This window comes from Phyllobates terribilis, unplaced genomic scaffold (assembly GCF_046119375.1).
Source record: "Phyllobates terribilis strain yellow unplaced genomic scaffold, ASM4611937v1 Scaffold_11__3_contigs__length_659146591, whole genome shotgun sequence".
Taxonomy (NCBI): domain Eukaryota; kingdom Metazoa; phylum Chordata; class Amphibia; order Anura; family Dendrobatidae; genus Phyllobates; species Phyllobates terribilis.
In genome coordinates, this window is record NW_027362771.1 from 455,173,456 (window position 1) to 455,190,901 (window position 17,446).

General features: G+C 41.4%; 1 protein-coding gene across 2 annotated transcripts in view; it reads left to right on the plus strand.

The window, feature by feature from the left end:
- SLCO3A1 (solute carrier organic anion transporter family member 3A1) overlaps positions 1-17,446 on the plus strand; it is a 493,783-nt gene that overhangs the window by 428,066 nt on the left and 48,271 nt on the right. For both annotated transcript variants that reach the window (XM_073653298.1, XM_073653297.1), the window contains one exon: positions 44-219. In XM_073653298.1, the coding sequence (XP_073509399.1) occupies positions 44-219 (176 nt within the window). The remainder of the gene's footprint in view (positions 1-43; positions 220-17,446) is intronic.

The window sequence follows — 17,446 nt, forward strand, 5'->3', positions numbered from 1 at the left end:
TGCATTGCTTGCATAACCTCTATACTATTTCTTTTTTATGTAGAATTTGACAGGCTGTTTATGCGTCACGTCTGTCCCCGTGGAGAATAACACCGTGGTTCCTGGAAAATGTCCCAGCCCTGGATGTCAGGAGGCTTTCCTCACGTTTCTGTGTGTGATGTGCGTTTGCAGCATGATTGGAGCAATGGCGCAAACTCCATCTGTTATCATCCTGATCCGGTGAGACCACTGTCCACGTCACTGATATCATGGTCCTCTGACTTGTTTTTCTTTGCATTTTAGCGTGCTTTAGTGCATATAAAGGGTGTGGCCACCCTTTGTCTGAGCTGAAAGGTTCATTCTGCCTCACAGGTCTATGTTTCTACTAGGGGTTCAGTCTCTCTGCCTTTATCCATATGTATGTCACTTGACTAATGGTAAGGTTTTAATATTAGAGTTAGGACTGTCCCATAAGGGTTACTGTGACGTGGTGGGATGGCTTTTACATTATTTTGATCAAAATTATGTTAACTAAATACCCTTTATTATTTATCATTATTTTTGCACTGTGCAATTTACCCATTTACTTCCAGATATTTGGGTATTTTGCTTGTCTTTGGTTTTTCTTTGTTTTAAAACATGTATAATCAGGGCTCATTCACATATCTGATGTTCTCGTAGGAGTGCAATCCATGGTTTTCACAGACAACACTCGTACATGTGATAGCGTATAGAGCCATCCACATGTCCATGATATTTTGCGTACTGAAATTAGTCGTCTGTTAAAAGTGGCTTCCGTCAGCTCATCATAAATTAGATGACTGGGCGTCGTCATGCCCCATTCCGCCCCCATTCCTACCCCAGCTCCGCCCATTTTGGCGCAGCTGGCCAAATCTGGAGTGATAATGGCAAAAGTCACAACATTTCTGCGGAACTTTACATTCAGCAAAATTTTTGCGACTTTTCAAAGGTTTTACTCTGGAAGGCAAAAGCACTTTGATGAATCAGGTCCAGGTAGTTTAGTTTTTGATATATTTATAGATCAAGTGAACAGACAATTACTGTTGGCTTGTACTAATAAAGGAGTAATTTCACGTGAAGTATATAATTGTGCATGATCACCTAAGAGATGGTACTAAGAGACAACGCCATAACTATATTGGGTGCAGGGGATGCAATTGCACTTGGGCCCTAAGAGATCAGAGCAATAGAAAGAAAACAAAGAAAGAGCAGTCTCCTTAAAGGGAATGTATCATGTATATTACTTTGTAATAATTAAAACCATCAAGTGATACATATTCTTTGTTTTGTAATCAGTTTTTAATTAATGATTGTAGTGTGCAGGGGTGGAGAGGTGTGCTATGACTGTAACCTTCTGTGAATGGTGTGATACAGTTATCTGTGATTTACCTGCTTGTGATGAATAAGATAGGGCCATAACAGGCACAGTTTAAAGAGAATCTGTCATCAGGTTTTTGCTAGGTAATCTGACAGCACCATGAGGTAGGGACAGAGACCCTGATTCCAATGATGTATCACTTAGTTTACTGGGTGCAGCAGTTATGATAGAGTCACGGTTTTCTCTGCTGCAGATCTAGCAGAGCTCAGTTGTTGAGCTGTGTATAACCCCACACATCACAGCTTTCTGTGTACATTGTATAGTGACGGAGAGCTGCTTATCAATGCTGTGGGGCATGGTTGGACTACCCTGCACATGCCATGATGTCCTGTAATGATAATCTCCTGCTGATAAAATGCTGATTGTATTGAAACAGCAACACATAGTCCAGTAAGCGACACATCATTGTAATCAAGGTCTCTGTTAGTACATCATGGTGCTCTCAGATTACATAGCAAAAACCTGCTGACAGATTCCCTTTAAACATAGGCCTGGACATAACATATGTTTTAGAGTCACTTTAGTAGATGGGTGGTGGGGTAGGGTAATAGGTCACATGGGATTGAAATTGGTTAAGGATTGGGTAGGAAAGTTCTGGATATGGGATGGGATTTTGGGTACCTTAAGAAGAAGAGGAAGGAGCTGAGGATCATCACCATTTTCTTAGAATCCAGGACCAGTGAATGACTCGGTTACCTGCACTTATAACTTTTGTTTTTTATATCTGTCAGTGGTCTTATTTTTTTTTTATATATTATGTCACAGCAGCTGGCGATGAGGAGGTCAGGGATGGCCTTCATTAATGTATTCAGGGTCCCATCGGAGGCATGATTACCCCTCATTATTATATTATCATTTAGTTCCAGCTGAGACAAGTTAAACTGGTAGAGCTGGCAAAGTCATGATAATTTGTTACCCTCCCAGGTCTGGATGATGCAACTGGTGATTTTGAACCTTGTGTTGCCCGGGGAGGAACTATTCAGGATCTCCTCATTTGTTAAATGACTGTCCACTACTTTTACATTGATGGTCTATCCTTTGGACAGGGCATCAATGTCTGATCTGCCGGGGTCCGACACCCGGCACCCCCGCCGATCAGCTGTTATCAGTGGCGGTAGGAAGTACTCACTTGTGGAGCTGCTCCGTTTACTTGTAGTGGCTGCCGCAGAGTACTTGACATCTGTCTCCTATTCAAATCAATAGGAGACAGATGTGCAGTACCAAGCGCCAGCCACTACAAGTAGACAGAGCAGGTTGGCAAGTGAGCACTTCCGGGCCAACGGCCGCTGCTGCTGAGACCGATAACAGTTGATCGGTGGTGGATCCCAGCCGATAAAGTTTTTTGGTATTGCCCTTATATTCCCTCATTATTTAGCATTATGTCTTTAATTTGTTATTGCCATAGACATTTTCAGTACCCTTGTCATGAGATAACTACTGAAAACTGATCTGTGCAGACCAAAAAATATAAGCCTAATATTCCGCTCAGTGGCCAGTGTGAAAATTGCAATATTTTAGGCTCTTTTTTTTTAAAAGATAGTCATATGGGAAATTTTAAAATCACAATCAGAATATAAAAAAAAATGTTTATTGTAATAAAGTAAACAATTCATTATTTTTTAATGGTGCAGTCTCTTTATGCCTGACAGATTGGAGCTTACTGAATAAAAATAGTGGGAGATCTACAGTGTCAACTGCAGTAGAGAGATTCCGAAGAATCGGTAAAGAATAGCTGCAGTTACAGTTCGCTGTCAGGACACCATTTGAGCCTTTAGAGAAGCCTCACTTTCTGCACTGCAATTTTTTTTTCCAATATAAAATGTAATAAAAGTGAAGTTTTCTTGCTTGACTTTTTCACAATGATAGCAGGTTTGTTGATGCAGTCCATAATACCAGATTTTTGCTGTCAGTGCTAAAACTAGATGTGCTGTAACTTTCTGAATGCTTGCTCTAAACTTTCATCACAAAGACTGCAGACTTCTACACAGAAGTAGAATACATGCATACTAAGATAATATAACATGTAAGTGAATATAATCCAGCATTTATGGCTTTGTGCCAAAATTGGGTACAGATTATATACATTTTTGAAATTTACATAATCCCTTAAATCAGTGGTCAAAGTGCCATATCATCATACTGAACCAATCCAGGGAACGCACTAAAAATGAAAAGGTATTACCTTGGTTGATATTTATGGCATATAAAAAATATATACAATAAATGTCTGATTCTACTTACAGGACTCTTACCTCCATCAATTGGCACTCTATGGCTGTGTGCCCACTATCAGGTTTTGTTAGGCTTTAGACGCTGCGTTTTTTTGCTTCATCAAAATCGCAGCGTTTTACAGTTGCAGCAAAGTGGATAGGATTTATAGAAGTCTCATGCCCACTGTGGTTTTTTTTTTCACTCATTGTAAACTCACCTGCAGTTCATGTTTCAAATTGGCAACGTCATTTTCTTTTCCAAGTACGCTGAGTTTTATGTGCAGAATTTCCCCATAGACTCGCATTAGATGTGGAAAATCCATAAGTAAAAAATGCATGTAATTCGCACATGACTGTATCATTAAAGTTTGTCAAAAGCAAATACCAGGAAGTATCAGACACAAAGAAGCTTTATTTAAAGCATGACACACCAAAAAGAGACAAAAAACACAGCGTCAAAAACACGAGAAAAGAAAACGCATGGAAAAAAACGCATTAAAAACGCAATGAATATAACGCAAGCAATCTGATTGATCTAACAGGTGCAGAAATTCTGTTACATCAAATATTCACCAAATACTCATCATGGGAATGGAGCCTCATGGTACAGTACATTCACACAGAGTTTAATAATTGAGAAATAGATTCTGCTCTTAAATCCACATAAAAAAACATGTCAAATACTCTTTGAATAAGTTTCCTACTGAATTGAATTGGACAGCTCCTTTAGTGCGCGCAGTGCTGTTTTTTCACATTTCCCAGTAAAACTACTAGGAAGATTATTCAAATAGTATATGATACATTTTTATGTGAATTTGCAGTATAATCCTCTTCTAAATCCTCATAAAAATCCCTGTGTGAATAGACCCTAAAGAGGAACAGGTCAACGCATGCACACGGCTTTCTACAATACGTCATGGGTTTTTTTGCTTACTGCCCTCAGAACTCCCATAAACTATAATGGAGCGCGCCACAGACACGTGAGACCACCAGTCTAATTCACATACTCCTTTCTGGAGTGCCAAATTGGTTAAGTGACCCCGTTCTCCAGATGTATGAGGCGTCCAGAGATGTCTACATCGTGCATCATTAGCGCTTTCTGTCCCTGCTCCCCATCTGCTGTCACTACTCTTCTGTGTGTGGCTACCCACATATAGCTAACCTGTCAGTCAAACATTTTTCTGTCCATATGGGGTCACACGGAATGGCATCATGGGCTTGGATGTAGCCTCAGGGCTGCAGGTTGTGCACCCCTGCCTTGGATGATCTGTACACTGCAGAGTTTTTCCGAAGGAGCCTGTATGAAGATACAATAAGCCCCCATGGCCCCTTGTCTCATGCCCAAGTAAAATGTAGTTAAAAATATTTTAGTGCAATGGCATTTGATAGAACATGATTTCTATCAGATCCAAATGGAATCACAATGAACCTCCTCATACCTGTATATTCATTTCAAGGCATATGGAGGATTAGTAGGCCATCTATAGGTAGCATTTCACGGCTTTGTACAAGATTGTGAGGAGCTGTAATAAGCTAGTGTGCACAATCTCTTACAAAAATATATATTTTAGACTCACAGAAGCCTGAGGGAAACCATTACATTGAGCGATATTGCTTAAGTACACATTTTATATATTCTTGCAGTGGCAATTAAAACTTCTATGGGCCCTTAGCAATACTAAATCCATGAACCTCAGCACTATATCGTTTTTCATCCTCACTACCCACTAGGAAATTATCTTTTAATACTAACTGTGGGCCTGACAGAGCATAATAATGCAGCAGTACCATGCTACAGTGGAGTATATAGAAAAATGTTCTTGTAGTTATTCTATCAGGGTCATAACTATGCATGGAAAGGATAAGATCTTGAACTCATTGCAAAACTAAGGGCAAGGCTACAGCTTCGAAATTCTCTTATTATGGTCAGTTTTGGATATTTAATACTCAATATATAAATTTCTCTAACGAATGATAACTCTCTGCAGACAACAATAGGATCGGCATTTATTTAAAGTTTCATTTAGGTGTCCATTTTTCACGCATGCATTCAATGCATAGTTTTCACAGATAGAACACAATCCCATTAAAGTTTATAATGCTTTTGACATGTCAATGTTTTTTTGTGGGCTGTGTGTCCGCAAAAAAATCAAAGAGACTTGTCCGGTTTTGACCAGAGTTAAGGATAAAAATTACCCATACGGTACTTTTATGCTAGAGTAGCTACTCACTCGGGATAATAGGTAAATTTAAATACTGCATTTGACCCTGCCGGTTCCTGTACAAACTAGAGTTCCTGACCCCATAGTCCCTAGTGGTTCCTGCATGAGCTGAGATAGCCCTAACCAGAGACTAGAAGATAGCAACTCAAACCATGATACCTAAAAGACCCTCGAGCACATCAAGTTCTTCCTAAAGATCCGGAGGGCAGAGCTGAGTGTGAATTACCTACAAAAGAGAAAGTATGCTGAAAAAAGAAAGATCCCAAAGTGAGTAAAATAAACCACGAAATACAAAATAAAGTATAAAGTACATACTGTTAGAAAATATGCCGCCTACTTCCTAAAAAGAAACAGAAGATAAGTGCAGAATAAAGAACAGTAAAACCCTAGCTGGAATTTCACTGACTGGCTTTAAGCTACAGCAGAATGGCTGAACATCCACAAGAAACTATCACCAGCAGGAAATGGCAACAGGAAGAAAGAATATAAATCCGTACCTGAAAGGTGATAGGGCAAACAAACAAAAACACCTGTGTTATGCTAAACAGATTGCAGCCAGAATAACAGAACCTAAACACCCATAAAAAAGTGTGTCTGCTGTGGCTCAGCGGATTGAGAAGCCGACCACAAAACACAGCTCAAGGGTTCAAACCCAGGAGAATGACACATACAAGTCTACAACCAGGGACGGCACATAGATGCCACCTTTGTTCTATCCATAATTAACATTGTAGTGGATAGGAGAAGCTTTGAAATGTATTTATTTATTATTTTATATGTGAAAATCACTGATGAAATATTGATGGTAACAACTGACACAATGACCAAACACTAGAGAAATTCACACCCAAAAAGCTAATGGCAGTCAGACTGTTTTTTTGCATACATGAAATATCACTGACATCTGAAAGAAGCCAAGTCATAGTCAAGAAGCAGACCCAATTATGATAGTAAAAATAACAACCTGATACACATTATTTTGGAGAATATTTCTGTGCTTGTCTCACATGCTGTCTCTTCATCTATTATTACTGCGGTATTGCACTTAACAACGTAGAAAATATAAAAATGATGAATATAGCAGCTATTGTAACCATTGTAAGTGAAAGATGAATACAAAGAATAGCCTCTTCACAGTTATCAATGATGAATTGTTATCAGGTACCTGACCCAGATGCAGATGTTTTTATATGTGGTAGTGACGCGCCCCCTGGGCCATGTTCAAGGGACACCTGGAGCCGGATCTGGATAGGGGTAGTAGTCCTTGTGGCGGTGACCCGGTCCGTGCCCAGGGTGGTCAAACTAAGTGTGTGGCAGTCTTTTGTAGATGTTGTTTAAGTGTCGACTACGCCACCCGTTGATTGCGGCCAGGAGGCCGCCGCTGCAGAGCAGACCGCTGAGGCCGGTGGTAGGATTGTGCAGCAAGGATGGTATAACCCCCAACGGGAGGGGTATGGCCTCAGGGCAGCAGATGTGGAAGATGGTGGTTATGATGGTGCAGCAAGGAAGCTCAGAAACATGCGATGCAGTTTCAGGGTTTTTACTCACAGGTGTTGTTCCGGTCACTCCGGCCTTGAGTGACCACCCGAGCCGTGCTGCGTCCACCAGGTGTGGGACTCGGCCAACTCCCAGGCAGTCCAGAGCGTGGTCCTGAGCTCCCCTCTCTTCCTTCCTACTGGCCGTTCCCACCAGGGATCCACCTTTGTCCGGCTCCCTCGGGCCTCTTGGTGGCAAAACCTTCTCTGGCTTTCCTGACCCTACTCGTGGTGTGCCTTCCTGGTGGATGTGGTGAGGGTCGCGCCAAAACTTGACCACGACCTCCGGTTCCTGGCTGAGGATCATTAGCCTCCACCAGTTTGGGTTCCGGTACCCTTTTCTGCCAACCCTTCACCCTTTTGGTTTACTTCTGGGATCTCAGGGTTCCCTCTTGTCTTGCGTCTCTGGGCCTCTCTTCCTCCTCCTCTCCACTGCAGGCCTGGCCCTGGAGCTGGGCCCAGCCGGAGCCACAGCTCCCTGTCAGCCCTCCTGGCTGAACTCTCCCTCTGACTCTCTCAGCTCTGCTCTCCCTGTCTCTAGATGGTGCCCACCATATATACTCCCTCTATGTGTGAGCCCAGGTGACTAGCACCCAATGGGCTCCTACCTCTATGCCCAGAGTCCCTCCCCTATCTGCCCCTACACTACTGGGATGTTCCTCCCCCCCTCCCACTCCAGCCAGGGACAGACGCTGTCGTACCTGCACATCTATCTGGTGGGAGTACCGTTGTTCTGTCCCCCGGAAATGGGATGAGTGTAGTGCATGCAGCTAGCTGAGCTCAGTCCCACACTCCATCCTTACCCGGGAGTGGAATACCACACCTCTGGATCGAGGTGCAATACCCCTGTAGCAGCCGAGTCCTCGGGGTGCTACAGTAGCATGGTAAAGAGAAAATGAATATTTACTCAATCACTTTGGAGAAAACATTGATTAGTGTAATCAGCCATAATATTGTTAGATGCACTGATAAGTGATGGTAATAACAATGACTATCTTGAGACAATTCTACCTATCAAGGGATGGGATAAAACAATTGCAGCAAGTAAACAGCCAGTTCTTGATGGTGATTTGTTGTAAGAAGGAAACATTGTCAAGCATAAGGATCTGAGTGACTGACAATGGTTAGTCAGTGTTGGAAAAATGGCTGAGTCAGAGTCAAGATAGGCTTTATGAAGTGTTTCTTGTATGTACTGGTTTATATCCATCAAAAGTGATCAAACAATGGACAAACATGAACTAGTGACAGGTTCATGTGCACCCAAGACTTAAAGGGGTATTCCCATCTCCAAGATCCTATCCCAATATGTAGTAGGTGCAATAATAGTAATTTTAGCAAATATCTAAAATTAGAAATGTAGTATAGTATTTTTGATTCACTATGTCTCTTTCCTCATGTGCAGGCATTGCAGGACCTTAGGTATCCATGGTTATGACCACTAGCAGCTAGCTAACTAACTGTGACTTGATCAGTGGACGTAACCATGGATACCTAAGGTCCTGCAATGCCTGCACGTGAGGAAAGAGAAATAGTGAATCAAAAATACTATACTACATTTCTAATTGAGGGTATTTGCTAATACTATTATTACACCTACTACATATTGGGATAGGATCTTCGAGATGGGAATATCCCTTTAAGGTCCATTTTTGCTGCACAATTATTGTGAATGATGCTGATCACCCAACAAACAACCAAAACGCTCATGCGTTGGGTGAAATGATCTTTTGTACTGCACTGTAATACTTTTGCCAGCTCGCATGCATGGTTTCCCTTCCCCTTCCGCGTTGTCCCCTTCTGCTGGCATGTCTTCTGCTTGTGCACTCCGCTCTTGCTGGCAGCATGCCTAGTGTGTGCGCACTCTCTCCTGTTCTTAAAAGGGCCGCAAGCACACATAGTAAAATGCCCCCATCGAATAGCTGGGAGGTAATTAGTAACTGAGTACACCTGCAGGATGGCTCCCAGCCAATTCCTGGGAGGCATATTGTATAAAAGACTCCTTCCCTTTCAGGGAGTCGCTGAAGCAACAACATTCATTAGTGTGTAGTTTCTCCTACTAGTGAGTTGTTAGGTCCCCTGTTCCCGGTGCGGCCCGGTCCTGAATCCTAATCCCTGGTCCCAGTGTGGCCAGTGTCCTGAACCCGAACCCTCGGTTCGAGTGCGGCCAGTGCCCGAACCTGCTCTCCTGGTCCGAGTGGTGCCAGTTCCTGAACATTGTCCCCTGGTCCTGATGTGGCCAGTCCTGTCCCCAAAGTCCCCTTGTCCCAGTATGGCAAGTGACTGAACATTGTCTCCTGTTCCTGGTGTAGCCAGTCCTGTTCTCGAAGCCCCCTGGTCCTGGTGCGGCCAGTATCTGAACATTTCCCTCTCTGAGTATCCCATGTATCCGGACTACTACAACCTATTCGTCTGAACGAAGCCCGAGTCTGTACAGGCATCTGCCTAGGAGTGGTACCTGGCGGCTACCTGCTGCCCAGCCTGTCTCCACCATCAGGAGCTGCAGTGAACACCAGGTAGCCGCTTAGCTATGCCCCTCTCTAGGCAGACCCGGCCCTGTACCACAGTGGGTCCACAAGTCCACGTGCGCCACCATTAGGCGTAACATAGGCTAATAAATAACTACCGGCAGTCATTTAACACTACGTATTGTGTAGAGTAAACAAACTCTTATTGATGCATGGTAGGAGCAAAGGCTAGTCCATCTAGTCTAGTCACACAGATGAGTTACTGGTGGAAAAATTGAAAAAAGATGAAGACATTAAATGGGTTTTTGACTACTAAAAGTATATAGACCTTGACCTGTATAAAAAAACAGACCTGGATAAAAAGTTTAACTTCTGCTATGTCTCAGCAGTCAAGTTGTTGGCTGCTATGCATGGCCATTTTATGGTTGAGATTCTCTGTCACTCACAATGTGCTGAAACTTGTCTCTTTGCTCCTGTCCTTTCTATGGGAAAGTGCCATTGCCAGAGGCATAGCTTGAAGCTCATGGGCTCCACTGCGAAAGCTCAAACGGGGCTCCAAATTATTGCAAATCTCTAATAGTAATAGTCTTTTCATATGGGGCAAAATGGCCCTTGGCTCAAGGGCCCGTGTGCGATTGCAACCTCTGCACCCATTATAGTTACACCCTTAGCCTCTGCTCAAATGCAAAACGAGGCTTAGATTACCTCCTCCTATGTATGTAAGCCATAGGACATGTCTTGTTCAGCATATAAATGAATACAGGATCCATATACAGTACAGACCAAACGTTTGGACACACTTCTCATTTAAAGATTTTTCTGTATTTTCATGACTATGAAAATTGTATATTCACACTGAAGGCATCAAAACTATGAATTAACACATGTGGAATTAAATACTTAACAAAAAAGGTGTGAAACAACTGAAAATATGTCTTATATTCTAGGTTCTTCAAAGTAGCCACCTATTGCTTTGTTGACTGCTTTGCACAATCTTGGCATTCTCTTGATGAGCTTCAAGAGGTAGTCACCGCAAATGGTTTTCACTTCACTGGTGTGCCCTGTCAGGTTTAATAAGTGGGATTTCTTGCCTTATAAATGGGGTTGGGACCATCAGTTGTGTTGTGCAGAAGTCAGGTGGATACACAGCTGATAGTCCTACTGAATAGACTGCTAGAATTTGTATTATGGCAAGAAAAAAGCAGCTAAGTAAAGAAAAATGAGTGGCCATCATTACTTTAAGAAATGAAGGTCAGTCAGTCCGAAAAATTGGGAAAACTTTGAATGTGTCCCCAAGTGCAGTTGCAAAAGCCATCAAGCGCTACAAAGAAACTGGCTCACATGAGGACCGCCCCAGGAAAGGAAGACTAAGAGTCACCTCTGCTTCTGAGGATAAGTTTATCCGAGTCACCAGCCTCAAAAATCGCAGGCTAACAGCAGCTCAGATTAGAGACCAGGTCAATGCCACACAGAGATCTAGCAGCAGACACATCTCTACAACAACTGTTAAGAGGAGACTTTGTGCAGCAGGCCTTCATGGTAAAATAGCTGCTAGGAAACCACTGCTAAGGACAGGCAACAAGCAGAAGAGACTTGTTTGTGCTAAAGAACACAAGGAATGGATATTAGACCAGTGGAAATCTGTGCTTTGGTCTGATGAGTCCAAATTTGAGATCTTTGGTTCCAACCACCGTGTCTTTGTGCGATGCAGAAAAGGAGAACGGATGGACTCTACATGCCTGGTTCCCACCTTGAAGCATGGAGGAGGAGGTGTGATGATGTGGGGGTGCTTTTCTGCTGACACTGTTGGGAAGTTATTCAAAATTGAAGGCATACTGAACCAGCATGGCTACCACAGCATCTTGCAGCGGCATGCTATTCTATCTGGTTTGCGTTTAGTTGGACCATCATTTATTTTTCAACAGAACAATGACCCCAAACACACCTCCAGGCTGTGTAAGGGCTATTTGACCAAGAAGGAGAGTAATGGGGTGCTACGCCTGATGACCTGGCCTCTACAGTCAACAGGCCTGAACCCAATCGAGATGGTTTGGGGTGAGCTGGACCGCAGAGTGAAGGCAAAAGGGCCAACAAGTGCTAAGCATCACTGGGAACTCCTTCAAGATTGTTGGAAGACCATTTCCGGTGACTACCTCTTGAAGCACAGAAAGAGAATGCCAAGAGTGTGCAAAGCAGTCATCAAAGCAAAAGGTGGCTACTTTGAAGAACCTAGAATATAAGACATATTTTCAGTTGTTTCACACTTTTTTGTTAAGTATATAATTCCACATGTGTTAATTCATAGTTTTGATGCCTTCAGTGTGAATGTACAATTTTCATAGTCATGAAAATACAGAAAAATCTTTAAATGAGAAGGTATGTCCAAACTTTTGGTCTGTACTGTATATATGTAAGGTAATCTATGGAGACAATTTCACCAATGTGCATCTAATTCAGCATGATGTGAATTCACAGTTGTTTAATGCCTGTAGAAATATGACCATATGGAAATACGTGTGTATAAATGGCTTCATAGAAGAACACTGGCTTCATGTCGAGGATGTACAGTACTTCATATAGACACAGTATATGTCAAAATATGTTGGCATTAATGAGGCTTAGAGAAGGTTTCATATATGTAGTATATGTAGATCTGACAATAGTAATGCAGATACGAAAATAAGAGCAAAAAGTATTTTGACATGTTATATAAAGGTTGGCCATGAAGACAAAACCCACCGCAGTCATAGAAAGTATGGCCCAGTGGTTTCCATTCTTTTAGCTATTTGTGGCAAATAACTGTACAGAAAGAAAAAGTATGATTAGCAAAAAAGGACGTAAAAACTTGGCCCAGGGGTCATGAAAAGGTTGTGAACAGGGAAACAAAAATTGTCTTGATTTCCAAAATCCAGTACCATAATTGAGACCCCAGCTAGATGTCTGCTCTGTGGCCAGCTCTCTTCTGTGAACTATATGCTACTGATAAATGAAAAAGAAATTAAATCAACCCCCCAATCTGTTATGAGTAGTGATGAGCGAGTATGTTCTCATAACCCTTTCGGGTGCTCGCTGAGTATCTTCGGCGTGCTCGGGTGTTATGTTTCAGCCACACCGTGTGCATGATTTGCGACTGTTTGACAGCTTTAATACATGTGAGTAATGCCTAAGAAACAGGCGTTCCTCACATGTATTAAAGCTGTCAAACAGTCGCAAATCATGCGCATGGAGTGACTGAAACATAACACCCGAGCATGCTGAAGATACTCGGAAAACACTCAAGCATGCTCGTAAATCTCGAGTAACGAGCATGCTCACTCATCACTAGTTACGAGCAAAGAAAAAAGATAATAATAATCAGAACTAATCACACGTAACGATGATCATTTTCTAATCATTGTTCGGAAATGTCATTACATCATTTACACTTGATGAACGCTTGTTTTTCTTCATAGTGTTAAAAATCAAAGTTTTTGAAATGCATCCATCGATCTTCCTTGATTTTGTCTCTGCCTGTCACCTATTGAACTAATCAAAGTGAACTGGAGAGAGGAGACAATTGAAAGCTGCCACAGCAGAGCATTGTGCCGCAGCGTATGTTTCTATAAGATTGAAAAGAATTACTGTCCCTGTGGGAAACTTTGGAAGATAAACAGTGCCCGCTCTACAGCTCAGACACAGTGACAGTACAGAAATGCACATCCTCTGGGTATGTGGACTGCACTGGCTTCTAAAAAGAATCAATGGAGGGACTCTTTAAAAGGTTAGAGCTCCTCTGGGAAGATTGACTCTCTTGTTAGGATTCTCTGTTCTAAGAGGAACAGTGTTTCAAATATGATGGCGGTTTTAGCCTAGGGAAAAAAATGTATGTACTACTCAAAAATGTCAGATCATGATGACAAACAGATCAGGAAAAATTCAAGAGTAAGACAATGATGATGATGAATATGGCCACTGAGCTTCATTTGTTTCTAGGTTAATGGAGAGGCAACATAAAGGAACCCAATAAAAAGCATTAGGCATGTTTTGTATCAGAAAAACTGTATCATATAAACCTATAAATTGTGAACGCCCTATGCATTGTGTGAGATTGATGATTAATTTTCAACAACTACTACTAGGGCTGGAATACACGGAGAGCAAATGGGACACATATTTCAGGGCCTTCAACTATTTTGTGGACCTAGAGGACCTACACAAATTGCTAATACCAAATATTTTACTTGTGGTCCATCAAACTTAAAGGGTTATTATCATTATATTGAATTGATAAAAATTGCAAAATACTTGTAAATACAAATACTGTAACTTTGCAATTTACTTGTTTTTAAAAATCTTCTCCGTTTTATAATTTTAAAGGTCACCGCTCATTTCTTAGGTTACTGGTACCTCTACAGTTTATCAGCAGTGGCCAGTCTCCTAGGTAAGGAGTATGATGCTTCCAAGCTCTTTCCAATAGAGCTTTCATGCGCTGCTCTGGAGCTGGCCAGATCAATGTAAGAAGCCAGTTTCAGTGCACCAGCACTTCTCAATTGCTGCAAAGGCAAAGCTACCTTTGTTTGCAGCAGTGAAGAGCATGCACTTTGGACCAGCGGATAGGGAGCAGTGAGCTCCTGAAGAAATGCCTTTAATCGTGCATTAAATATTATGAAAAGAAACATGAAATAATTACATAGTAATGAAAATAAAATATAAAATGTAAAAATCATTTGGAAAACTGCACAATAAAGGACTGGGTCTGACATTCTGGTGTCAAAGGAAAGCACTACCAGGAGTGCAGGAGGTGTCCCCTCTTTCTGGAGCCTAGTGGGCATTCCAGGAGAATTGGCGGTTTGAGAATTACACTGTTGGGAGTTCATACATTGATTTACATTAATATTCTGACTCCATTACTAGGCTGCGAGTGTAGGATGCTTAAGACTCCATTTATATATGGTCTTATATATCTCTATGTACCAGTACTCACACAAACAGATTTCATCAGATAATTTGACTCAACAGCAGGAGGCACGTATAAAGATTCCAGAATAAGGTTTATTTTCAAGCTGGATTCTTGTAGTTATGCATGATTATAGTAGGTAAAATAGACTATTCTGAACCAGAGCTGAAGACTTGCGGTTCTAAGATGGCAGACATTCAGAGAATGAGGAAGAAGAAGAGAGGTGTTACTGACATCAGAGCTAGGCAGGCAGACAGGGAGAGAGGGAGGACAATTTTTTAAGGCAAGTTTTATTGCATAGGAATGCAACAATACAATGACAATATAATACTGTTAGATTTGTAAGTCATGGGACATGACAATTAACCAACCATATATTTTAGAAGAAATAGTTGGGTTGCCCTATGGCATTGATCAGATTAGCCATATTCACATTACCAACATTAGTCTCTTTATAGCAAATATTGTCTCAAGAAGAAGTGCATTTAACAATGCGTCGCTCACGAGCAATGCTCAAAATGTGCCTAATTTGGAATGTTTCAAGGAAAATCTGCTATTGCTCTAAAAAGAGAACTGACGGACGATATGTAGCTTGTCTCTGGCGCTGCAATAGTTAAGTCTAATGTAATGCTAGACTGCTACATCATACGAGATCGCTATCATTAACCAAGGTCTAGACTGATTTGCTTTCAAGTCTCTAGGGAAGAAGGATGATTACATGGGCGTTGAGGTCTGACACACTCCCCCATTCCGATTGAAAGCCTCTGCAAATCTCCTCTTATGAAAAATTGTGTCTACCTGCCCACATGATATTTCAAACCACATTAGCTGTGCTGATTCAATAGAGATTTCCAATGACAAAGACTTGTCAGGGCTACAAAGCTCTCCCATGCTGACATTTCACTCAGGATTTCAATGGCTCACATTGGACTCACTGCATGCCGCGTTGTGTTTCATTGCTGTCATTATTATGGCACTTACTAAATTCACAACACTCCACAGTTTTAAGAGAGACAAAGGTGAAGGAAGATCATGTGTCAGATCTTTCAGAAAATGCTTGGAATGCACATTACAGAGATTGTTACTATGTTACTGGCATGGATGGGCTGAGAGGAATCCATTCAAACATCTGATGCTATACTTTAAAAAAAATACCTGCATTTTATCTTATCGTACCAGCAGAATGTGTGTTTCTATGAATTTCTCACAATGAAAGTTGAAAAGTTTCTGTTTCGTATAGATTTATGTGCAAAATTCTGCATGTGTTAATCTGCAAACTCTTAAAAAAGGTAGCCATTTTTAGGTTATGTCTTTTCTCATTGAAAGAGACTTTTGGTCCAACATTGACTTTGCAAAGAACTTTGAAGATGTAGCACTGGAGAGACAGTATTCTTTCATCTGTACGACAGCTCAATTAGCATATTTTTTCCCATGAGCCTCCATTGTAAGACTCCATTCAAGTAGGGATGTGTTCACCAAGAACAAACAACATTTTTTTGCATGGTCCAGGACTTCATGGCACTCACGATTTTTTTTGCGGACACACAATCTGCAGAAAAAACACAGACATATGATTGTAATGGGCACATGCGAATGTTAAAAACATGGATAGAACTCGTACAGTATAATGGAAAAGTTTTAGGAAGTTGGGAAAAATGCTGCAATGTAAGATTGCTTTAAAAATAGAAGTGTGAATAGTTTAGTTTTATCAATTAACAAAGTGCAAAGTGAATGAACAAAAAGAGAAATCTAAATCAAACCAATATTGATTGTGATCCCCCGTATCTTCAAAGCAGCATCAATTCTTCTAGGCACACTTGCACATAGTTAGAGATTTTGTAGGATTATAGACAGGTGTATGAGTAAACAATTATACAAAACAGGTGATTGTAATAATTGTTTTCATCTGTTGCTTGAAACACAGTCATTGACTGAAACAGAGGCTTAAAAGTGGGTGAGGAACAGCCAAACCTGGCTACAGAGGTGAGATTGGGAAATACTGTTTCATGTCAGAGGACATACACCAAGGCAAGACTAAGCACATCAACAAGACACAGGGTAGTTATACTGCATCAGCAAGGTCTTTCCCGGGCAAAGATTTCAAAGCAAACTGATGTTTCAAGATGAACTGTTCAAACTCTTTTAAAAAATCACCAAGAAATAGTCAATGTTGATGACCATAGATGCAGTATTGGCCAGGAAACTTAGTGCAGCAGATGAAAGATGTGTTAAGCTTACTTCTCTTTGAAATTGGAAGATATCAAGCAGTGCCATCAGCTCAGCAGTGGCAGCACCCAATTGGACCCAGCTACACCCATCTACTGATTGGAGGAGTCTAACTAGAAGTGCTCTTCTTGGAAGAATTGTAATAAAATTGTAATAAAAATAAACTGTGACTCAGCTATGTACAAAAACAAAATATCTGAGATGCAGAAAAATGACAGCAAGTGCTCTTGACTGATAAGTGAAAAATTTAAATATTTGGCTGTAACAGAAGGCAGTTTGTTCACAAAAGGGCATGATAGTGGTACAATAATGAATGTCTGCAGGTAACAATGATGCATGGAGGAGGTTCATTGCACATTTGGGACAGCATTTCAGCATATGGAGTTGGGGATTGGTCTGGATTAATGGTGCCTTCAATGCTGAAAGAGGCAGGCAGATAAATACCATCAAGGAGACGTCCGATTCGCTCCAAAT